This window comes from Corylus avellana, chromosome 2 (genome assembly GCF_965113065.1).
Source record: "Corylus avellana chromosome 2, dhCorAvel1.hap1.2, whole genome shotgun sequence".
NCBI lineage: Eukaryota > Viridiplantae > Streptophyta > Magnoliopsida > Fagales > Betulaceae > Corylus > Corylus avellana.
This window is the reverse complement of record NC_142491.1, coordinates 20,010,209-20,021,743: the sequence shown is the minus strand read 5'-3', so window position 1 is coordinate 20,021,743 and position 11,535 is coordinate 20,010,209. Positions and strand designations below refer to the sequence as shown.

Sequence of the window (11,535 nt, the reverse complement as noted above, 5' to 3'; positions counted from 1 at the left end):
GATTTTTATAACATCTTTACCACGCTTAAAGACTTTGTGATTTGAACTCATTATACATATTCCTTGAATAATGCTACACCTTTTTTTTAAAAAAAAAGATTTTTTTTCATTTTTAGTTTTATTTTTTTATAAAAAAATAATTTTAATTTTAATTTTATTAAGAGCATTTTCGTCATTAGGAATAAATTCAGCGACAGAATTAGAATATTTAGTTTGGGAGGCAAAAATTAATTTTCAAAAATAAAAATAAAAATTGGACCACCTTATGGCTTGAGGGGCTGGAGTGGTTCGGGCCCCTGAAGAAATTGACAATTTTTTATATTCTGTGAAGACAATGTTACAATTGAAAATTTAAGCAATAACATTGTCAAATTAGGTAATAATTTGAGAAGAATATGTTACATATGTAGACTTTCATAATCTTTTATAACTGGTTAACACGTGTCAGCATGTAATTTAAGGATTTCAATAAACTACATTATATGTTATATATATAATAGCCACGAACAGAACCATGTAGCTCCCAACTCCCAAGCTTCCAACATAGTCCCCAACACAAATTTTAAAAATACCTCTAAATTACAGGACCGCAACAGCTGGCTCACATCATAATGTTTTGAGAAAAAAAAAATAATAAATAATTTCATACACATTAAAAAGAAAGTTAATTCATAGCGTGTATCGCGCATGATCTTTTTTATTAATAGGGTCCAAGCTCGATCCGTTTCTGAACACGGGAAAAAAGAAAGACAACAACATACAACATACGTCACCGTAACAACATCACAAGAATGACGTCACTGTTTGACATGTATTCCAGGTCATGATATACGCTTGAAGCAAACGTATATGGTAGTGATTGATGATCACAATTCACACCCCCAACTCCCAACAAGGGGAGCTGAATTTCTTCTATATAATTATCCCTCTCTCTATATATATAAACGGGTTATTTGAGAGATAATTGGCGACCCGAAAACCACCCGTCAAGCCTTCTTAATTATCACCACCCAATTACCGCCACCGCTGAAATAGACACTTCCCCTCGCAATCGGTGGTCTATTAAACTTGACCCACAGAGTTGTGCGAAGTAAGGGGAGGCCGGGAGGAGCAGCCATGGGGGAGGTAGTGGTGGAAGCAGATTACAGTTCTGAAATTCCTCTCCACCATTCCAGAAGGCATGATGAAATGCAAGAGCGAGGGCAAGATGGGAAAGATGATCACCAATTCGCCATTTCCGTCGCAGATAGTCCGGATATTATTTCTAAACCATCAAATTGGCACAACCCACAAGAAGCTTGGCTTCCCATCACCGAGTCCAGAAATGGCAACGTCTTTTCTGTTACTTTTCATATACTCTGCTCCGGGATTGGAATGCAAGCCCTTCTTCTTCCTGTTGCATTTGCTACACTCGGATGGTAAGCTTTATATATATATTATATTATATTATATTTATATATCTTTCCTAGCCTGTGATTTATTATTCATCTTTTCATGCATTGTTTATATTATAAACACGAGAAGAAAAAAAGAGATGGAATCAAAAGGTCTGTGATTTTTTTCATGTGTGTTTCAGAGAATTGAAAGGTTACCAAACTTTTCCGGGTCTTTTGGATTTGCCGGGAACCGGGTTCCCGAGTTGATTCCGGTGACCGGTAGAGATGAACTGGACCCGTCAACGTTTTTCTATTCACAGTACGAGAGATTCTATAAATGGCTTCTTCTTCTTCTTCTTCTTTTTTACTGTTTATATATATATATATATATATATATAATGAAATAGAATAAACTTAATAAACTTAGGATTTGGATCTCTCTTTCCACCTACAGGTAATGGAAGAAAAGGACGGGTAAAAATTAGGGGAAATTTAAACCTTTTGAATTAACTTTAAAAATTCTTTAGGATTTAATTTTTTTTTTAAAAAAAAAAATATTTTATTAAGATAATTTTATAAGTTTATAAGTTTAAAGGGTATAAACTATAAATGTCATTTTACATCTTTATTTTATCTTTTGGTTTATTACCGAACCTTAACGGGTGACATTATAAACTTTTTATACATTAAATTAAAAATTTTTAAACTTGTCGGTTTTAGAGAATCAAAAGGTCAGCAGACTTGTCGGTGGTCTTTTGGATTTGCCGGAAACCGGGTTCCCGGCGGCTTCCCCAGTCGATTCCGGTGGTCAGTAGAAATAGACCCGTCAACGTTATTCTATTTTGGGTTGATCTTTAAATTGTTTTATCTCCAGTAGGAGAGATTCTTTAAGTAGCTTTCTTTTTGGTTTTTTATATAACGAAATTGAATATACTTGTCCAACCTCTGAGGAGTATTATTAATCAAATATAATAAACTTAGAAGTTAGAACAGATCTGTCTGTCCCACCTACTGGTTCTAGGAGAAAAGGACGGATAAATATTAATTATACGTTAATTAATTAGATTTTCTCCTAGTCTTTATGAGTCTTAGGTTCATCAGAGAAGACTCACTAGAAGCTTATTATTTTAAAAGAAAAATATATATATTTTACACAATTAAAATAAAGAAAAAAAAAAAAACAAATTCACTGTAAATTTTCTGATGTGTATCTTCAAATAATATAAAATAATAATAATATTCTTATTATTAATTTATTATTAATCAAATATAATAAACTTAGAAGTTATAACAGATCTCTCTGTCCACCAATTGACTTTTCGTAACAGGTGGACCAACTAAACTTATCACAAAATTCTCTGTTGACTATTAAGCTCTGTGTGTTCTTACACCATTCACAATAAGAGAAATATTAGGTGTTTTTTTTTAAAAAAAAAATTAGTAATTTTTTTTCGCTTTTGGACGAATACTATTTTTAAAAAATTAAGCAAGAGAAATAAGGGACGGGGGTGGTCAGTTTCTTTTTTGCTTTTCTAGAAAATAATATCCACTTAGGACCATACATACATATGATAATATGTGTTCTCCTGATGTTTTCATGGTGTTCTCTTAATCTTAAGTAGATATTATTTTTTAAAAATCGGGTGAGAGAAATAAGGAATTAGTGGAGCAAGTATTTTTTTTTAATTTTTTTATTTTTAAATAATATACACCTAAAACAAGACTATATAAAACAGTCTCACCGACATTATCGGCCACAAGCACATGAACAAGAACGATTGAACATTGAAATAATTTGGAGGAATGCACACTTAATTAGCGACAAGTAACATCACAGTGTGGTCCATGCTTAACAATTTGGCCATCTTATTTAGATTGAGATTTTCAGTCCTGGTAAAAGAACTTAATTATATATGACTAATCTTTTGACATTTACATACGTTGTTCAAATTGCTAACAATTTAGGCCGATAATGACCGTTAATCCCCGTCCATGATATTTGGCTTCCGACGAAAATCTAATCATTTTGATTCAACTCCATTGATTGCAGGGTATGGGGCATCATATGTTTGTCAATAGCATTTGTGTGGCAGCTCTACACCATCTGGATTCTAGTCAGACTCCACGAATCCGTCGCCGGAATCCGCTACAGCAGATACCTCCAACTTGCAATCGCTTCGTTTGGTGAGCATTAATTTTTTCTTTTTTAAAAAAAAATTTTTAAGTTATGATTTGTATTTTTTTTTAATATGAAAGTCCTTATAATTGAAATGTAGGTCCAAAGCTAGGGAAGTTGCTGGCAATTTTTCCAATAATGTACCTATCAGGGGGCTCATGTGCGATGCTGATTATCATAGGCGGTGGGGCCATGCAAAGCTTCTTCAAAATAATGTGTGATAGTGAAGGCACGTGTCATGCCAAGTCATTGAGCGGTGCAGAGTGGTTCCTGGTGTTCACATGCATAGCAATTCTTATAGCCCAGCTACCCAATCTGCACTCCATAGCTTGGACGTCTCTGATTGGGTGCATCACAGGCGTCGGATTCTGTACTCTCATCTGGGTTCTCTCAATCACCAAGGGTAGGCCCAGCGGGGTGTCCTACAGCCCATCTGAGCCCGCCAACTCTGACATGGGCAAAATTAGTCGAATTCTTAATGCTCTTGGGATCGTTGCTCTTGTTTTTAGAGGTCATAATGTTGTCCTTGAGATACAGGTCAGTTTTTCTTTTCTTTTTTAACACCCACCATATTTTGTTCAGGGTTATCAATTTTTTCATACAATTTACAAATTTAATACGAATCTAATATAAAATTAGGAGGTTAAGATTCAATTTGGCTCGTTTAATTAAATTGATCGGGTTTGTATTAACCTATATGATCTTATATTTAATTTTTAATATGACTCGAAACCCACCCACAACCTTGGCCCTACTTCAAGACCCAACATAGTTATTGTGATAGGGTGGTGGTGCAAGGGCAAAGTGATCCGACTTTAATCCAAATGATCTCTTTCTTTTCTCTTTTCCTTTTTTTTTTTTTTTTTTTTTTTGGTGAAATATGATATTTGATGCAATAATAATCCAGTGGCGGAGTTAGACAATTCATATTAGGGATGCCGCTAAAATTTTTTTAACTTCAATTTGGTAATTCACACAATATATGCATCACAAAAAAATATCTATAAAAGTTTATAAATATGTCCTCAAATTGATATATTAGAAATGTAATATGCCGGCACTATATATATCAAAAAGACAGAAATACAAAAAAAAAAATAATAATAATAATAAGTGTCTAAAACTGCATTTTACGGTATCTTAGAAGTACAAAATCATCAAGTATTAAATCTAAATTGAAGCTCTCAGCAAGTTAAATCAATCAATTTATAAACCTAGAGTTTATTCATGAACCTAAAATTTTCAAATTAAGTCACGACCTCGTAAGAGACAATCAAAGTTTATAAAGATTAAACAACAAAATAAACAATCATATGGATATTAAAGTTTAAGATACATATGTATTAAATAAGGATTTTTTTTTTTTGTTACCATACATATGTATTAAGTTTTGGCATTATTAAAGTTTACCATACACAGCAGCATCCATGGAAATTTTTTTAAAAAAATTTTTGGGGAAAAAAAAAATTAAATCTTTAGGAGTGTTGTGGCACCCCCAAATGCCTATGTGGCTCCGCCACTGTAATAATCGTAGAGTTTTGGCCGAAATAGACTAGGATTCCATGTGATTGGCTGTCCGAATTACAATCAGTTCGAACAATTAATATCTCGATAGAATTTACTTATCTGAATAGATGAATTCTACATTTTAGTCAGGTAAACACTTGCTAAATAAATAAACCCAGTAATAGTAATGAGGTGGGAACTTATTGCATCCAGTACCTAAGGTAGGTCGTAGGTCCTATGTTGGAACCCACTATTAATTATGTTTTGAGCAATTGCTACTATTTTTATTCATGTTCCAAGGAAATGAAACTTAATTTTCATAGTGATTACAATGCAATTATGGTGCAGGGAACATTGCCTTCAAGCTCAAAACACCCATCCCATAAGCGAATGTGGAAGGGAGTGATAGTATCATATACACTAATTGCCATGTGCCAATTTCCCCTCGCAATCGCTGGATTTTGGGCTTATGGAAACCAGGCAAGCAAACTTTATCTTATTTTATTTGTCTCATATATATATCGTCACGTTGACTGTTATGTTAATTTATAAATATGGTATAAGTGTTATGCAGACTATTATATATTTTAATAGCTGACCTAATTAATAAGTACAATATAAACGCATTTGATCATCAAAAAAAAAAAAAAAGTACAACATGAACTGTCAGATTAGTTTATACACGGGAGAGACCCAGCCCACATCCATGAATGAAAACTGGGTGTCGTTATTATCAAAACTAAGAGTGAAAAACAAGATTGAAAGTCTTGTATTTCTTCATTATATGTAACAAAATTTGACCTTTCTCGCAAAGTACACATTTAAATCACTACTTGTCCTAATAGCTTAATTTGAATTTGAACTTATGAACTCCGACTCTGATACCACTTGGGAATAGGGCTGACAATTTTGACACAACATGCAAACCTAACACAAACACAAGCACGACACAAAGTTATAGGATTTAGGTTTAATCTAAATAGGTTTAGGTCATTATTGGGTCAACCCGTTTATTTCCGTGTCAGCAGGATGTTGTGATGATAGGGCCTATCTTGTTATGTCTTATCCTATGCCACCTTTTCAAAGGGATGAGAGTCAAAGCCACCTTGTTGCTTTCACAAAAGCAATAATGTCTTGTTTAGTGATAGAAATAAATAGGGACTTGTTCTTCACAAATTTAGATAAGCTTAGGTGCATGTCATGCTCATCCTCCATTGAAATGGACCTTTGTGAAAGATCTAGATCAATCAATATATTTTTTCCCTTTTTTTTTTTTTATTGAAAAAATATAAGCTTTTAATCTTTTTAATTTTTTTTTAAATATTTTTTCATAAAAAAAAAAATAAAAAAATTAATTAATTAATTATATGACACATGTCGACATTTGATTGGTGCTGACATGGCATTCCGTTAAGTTTTGGACGGAATCTTAACGGAAGTATCATCTCTGTCTTTATGAAAACCACAAGTACCTCCTACGATAAAAATGAAACCCTTAGAAAAAAAAAATAAAGAGTTTAAATCCTAGAAGGGCAAAAAAATATTTAACCCTAATTATTATTTCATGTTTTCTCAACCATTATTTTTGCTTTTTTTTATTATTATTATTTTTTATTTTTATTTTTTTTTTTGAGTATTTGGTCTAGATGGGTACAGAACGTACCTATCTGGGTATGGTTGGACCCTCTTAAGATAGAATCTGTAGTGGTCAGGCCCATAGCTTAACCTATTGGACAAATACAATCTTTTTTTCCTATTTGATGACGGTGTGTTCGCTGTGAATGCCAGATACCATACAACGGAGGATTGTTGAGCACCTTCTCGAAAATCCATGGGCACAGCACATCCAAGTTCACGATGGGCTTAATCTACGCACTGGTAATCGTGAGCTGCTTATGCACATTCCAAATCTACGCAATGCCAGTTTTCGACAATCTGGAACTCAGATACACAACCAAGATGAAGCAGCCATGCCCAAGGTGGGTTCGCACTGCCCTACGCCTCTTCTTTGGGGGGCTGGTTTTCTTTATATCAGTGGCTTTTCCCTTCCTGGGAAGCCTGGCTCCTCTTGTGGGAGGCATCACGTTGCCTTTGACGCTTGCCTATCCATGTTTCATGTGGATTTCACTGAAGAAGCCCCGCCCAAATGGTGCTGCCTGGTCTCTCAACTTGGGGCTCGGTTGCTTCGGCGTTGTTTTTAGTTTTCTTTTAGCTGTTGCAGCGGCCTGGACTTTGGCTGACAAAGGCCTACATGCCAACTTCTTCAAGCCTTAATATGAGACTAAGGATTAATTAACAAATATTAATTAACCCATTTTGAATGTTATATAAATAATCTTGCTAGAGTACGTGGCTACGAAGTTGTTGGTTTCATGTATATATATTGAGTGTCACGTGAACAATCTTATGTTAAAATCAAGAAATTTTTTTGGGATGTTAGATACATATGTATTATATATACTAGCTAGGTTAACACCAAGTTTCTTAATCAACATTTATTTGGTATATAAATTAGAATTGGATGGACCTATTCAAGTTAACATCAAAAAGGGGTTTTTAGACAGTTTTTTTCTGTTGTAATTACTTCTTTTTTGAAACAGAGTTTTATTAAGCCAAACAAACAGGTAACCGGTACAACATTAAAAAGAACTCGTAATAGACTAATGAGACGGAAGAAGAAAAAGAGAGGGACACAATAATTATGTGGTTCGGTCTATGACCTACATCTACAGATAGAAGCATTAGAGGCTACATTTTGCTCTTATTGCTTAACGTGTTTATATTATAAATTACTTCAATTTATATGAGAATCCGGATAAGGTGAAGATAAGATTAAGAAATTTAAACCCAATATGGAATCATATCATATATTCTATATAACATCTTGAAACTCAAGGTGAAATTTTATGGAAATTAGAGTTTAGAAAGCGAAGGATATCGGTTTTTTTTTTTTTTTTTTGACCGGGATCTCATATGGCAAGCACCAAAAACTTATTATGAGCTTGACCACCAGATCCATTGGATGAAGCTAATGAGATCCTGGGTGAAAACTTGATGTGAACTCAAGTGAGCAATAATCATGTGCATGACGAAGACATGCAACTCAAATCATGAGCTCGACTAGAGAAGATCTAGTACTGTGTGCGACTTTCGATTTGGTTGATTTTTGTAGGGTTGTGTAAATCGCTCACAAGCTTTATATATATTGATGTTGTCAAAAGCTTGATAGAATGCTTGGAAGACAGAAATTTGAGGCAAAATGTCATTGAATAATGGTGAGGAGTCTTATACAGGCCTGTTCAAGCCCTAAGCGAGTTAGGCCCTCCCTTAAGGCCCCCAATTTAATAAGACAAAAAAAACAAAAAAAAGACCAAAAAAGAATTTAAGGCCCAATTTTTTTTTTTTCTTTTATAAAAATTTAAGGTCTCTAATCATGATAAGTAAATAATATAAATAAAGTCGCAATTATAAAAAAGTCGCAATTTAAAAGGGCAAAAAAAAAAAAAAATTTAAGGCCCAAAGTTTTGTTAATAAGACCCAAAAAATAATTTCATCAAAATTTGAGGCCTCAATTTAATAAAGCCTCAATTAATAAGTCCATTATAAATTCTAAAAATAATTCAAGACAAAAAAACTGATTTCTTATAAATGATGAGAATTTGGTGAGAAATTCTCATAGTTACAAATAAAATATTATTAATTTATTTCCTATTATATTATCTAGGGATAGGCAATGGCAAAACACAGACTTCATAGAGTATAATGCTGGCTACTTTGGGCATTTTAAATACCACTCTCTATCTGTCTACCTCTCCTCTTTGCTCGCCATTTTCTGAGTTTCTTTTCTCTGTCTATCTGCTAAGTGATAAATTGCTAATTTTCTCTTTCTCTCCGAGTCTCCAAGAACTGTTTTATAATTCCTTTGCCAAATCAGGTTTTATTATTCTATTTTTGTGATTTATTTTATTATAGTCTTTTTTTTTTTTTTGATAAATCGTGTTTGTTTAATTTGTTAATATTTTTAATTAAAATGTCCGCTAGAAAATATGCATCTGGATATGAAAAAATCAAAAATTAAAAAGAAAAGAAAAGAGAGAGAGAGAGAGAGAGAGAGAGAGAAAAGTAGACAAATTGATTGAATCTCAAAGAGAAGCTCTAAATAAATTTGTTATTAGTAATAAACAAAATATTGATGATAATTTAGGTAAAAACTCATAAATGAACAAGAAATTAATCAAAATATTGATGAGAATGCTAATGACGAGACAACACAATCTGCTGAAGAATCTTTTAGAATTGATTACTTCTTATATATAGTAGATCAAGCTATTTCTTTAATTCAAAGTAGGTTTGAACAATTTCAAATACACGAAAATATTTTTGGTTTTTTATTTAATTTTAAGAAATTAAAATCACTAAATGATGATGGTTTGCAAAATAAATGTCTTAATCTAGAAGGTTTCCTAAAACATGATCTTGATGGTTTAGATTTATTTTCAGAATTAAAAGTTTTAAAATAAATTTTACAAATAGAAGAAAGTGCTCCAATTGACATATTAAATTATATAAAAAGACTTTCTTTTCCAAATGCATTTACTGACAATACCTTTTACAATTGCTTCTGCAGAAATAAGTTTTTCAAAATTAAAATTGATAAAATTCTACCTAAGATCAACAATGTCACGAGAGAAATTAAATGGATTAGCCATATTATCAATTGAACAAAAGATGTTAGAAAATCTTGAATATAAAAACACAATCAATAATTTTGCATCTCAAAAAGCGAGAAGAATGATTTTTAAATAAAAATATAATATTAATATTTATTTTTATTTTTATATACTTTTTTTAAAAAAATAAGGCCAAATTTCAAAGTTTCGCCTAAAGCTCCAAAATACATTGAGTCGGCCCTAGTCTTATGCTATGGAGGCACTGGCCAGAAAAGGAAGAAATCAGAACTTGAAGTCCACAATGCCTTTAGGAATCGAAGACTAGCATTAGACAATAGCTTGATGGACTGATACAAAAAATAAAAAATAAAAAAAATAGATGGAAGAAGAAAGAGGTACACAATAATTATATAGTTTGACCTATGACCTATATTCACAACTGAAATCCTTAGAGACAATAGTTTTCTCTTATTCCTTGACATGTTTACATTACAAATTACTCATATTTATTTGCGAATCGGGTGATAAGAAATGATAAATAGGCAAAAACAAAAATTTCACTAACATTGGTTAATTAAATGCAGGTTGAAAATTAGCATAAAAATGGTGTTAGGGGGGCTAATAGGTGACAAGTAGTTTTATCAAAAAATAAAAATAAAAAGGTGACAAGTAGTTTTATCAAAAAATAAAAAGGTGACAAGTAGCATTTTAGTGTTTTTTTTTTTTTTTTGACATGTCCACATAAGGGAAGGGGGAGGGGGGATTTGAACTAGTGACCTCCACTTCATGAGGCGTGGTTCATAGCCGATTGAGCTACCCCTTGGGGACATGTAAAACTTTTGGATAACACTACCCTTCAAAATGCACTAAAAGAAAGAAATAGAGGAGATTTGAAATAGAGATGATCATTTTCGTCAACTGTCACTATAGAACCGAAATAAACAATTGTTTGAATTTAATAAATTTATATATAAACCTTTTTTTTTTTTCATTTATAATACGTTTTCGCAACAACAAAAAAAATCAAAATTAAATTATAATGAACATAGGTTATAGGATAGTTTTAATAAACAACTAAACACTAAAAAACCAAAAACAAAAACAAAACAAATGTTTCATTTTTTGAGATATTCAAAGTTCCAATACACACAAGTGAAAGCATTTAGCTTTGTTCGTATAGTTGAATGTAACCAAGTAAAACTTTATTCATTGAAAACAGTCCATAACATTGTGCTCGCTTATCTCAAATGGACCTTAAAAGCAATAAAATTACACCTAAACCAATGTAATTTATTCATAAATGTTTTAAGTTTTTAACCAATCCACGTCAACTTTGTACAAGTTCCTGATCTCGAAATCTCCCACTTTAGCAGCCAAAGGGAACCTCTTGGTAGATGCGCACCGGCCACACCGAGTCACCGACCCTTGTTGGTTTTCTCCCCCAATGGCCAACACAAGCCCCATGTTTAAGCTCTCTCCAATGCATACCCGTACATATTTGCAGGGCAATGAGATCAAAATCATCTCTTCTATTGAATTTTAGATTTCAGATGAATCATTAATAAATTTTGGATGTAATGGTGATTGGAAAGTGTTGATAAATAATCTCACATTGCTTGTGGACAATACCTTGAGCGTGTTTATAAGGAGTGGGCAACCCTCTCTTGGGCTGTGTTTGACAACCGGTTTTAGGGCATGTGTATTGGCGGTGCACTGTTTAGTAACTTTGAATGGGTCTGCCAAAAGCTGCAGCATGAAAGACAGTGAACAGTGCACTTGCTTCAAATAAGCAAACTGCAGCTGAAAA

The 11,535-nt window shown here is 32.7% G+C and overlaps 1 protein-coding gene across 1 annotated transcript; it reads left to right on the top strand.

The window, feature by feature from the left end:
• The first annotated feature begins 991 nt into the window (after window positions 1-991).
• Window positions 992-7,459, top strand: LOC132166987 (lysine histidine transporter-like 7). The gene is made up of 5 exons (XM_059577866.2): window positions 992-1,418; window positions 3,427-3,560; window positions 3,653-4,089; window positions 5,407-5,538; window positions 6,847-7,459. Exons 1-5 carry the CDS (start codon window positions 1,117-1,119, stop codon window positions 7,330-7,332), a joined length of 1,491 nt encoding a protein of 496 aa, XP_059433849.2. The 5' UTR covers window positions 992-1,116; the 3' UTR covers window positions 7,333-7,459.
• Window positions 7,460-11,535: the final 4,076 nt, after the last annotated feature.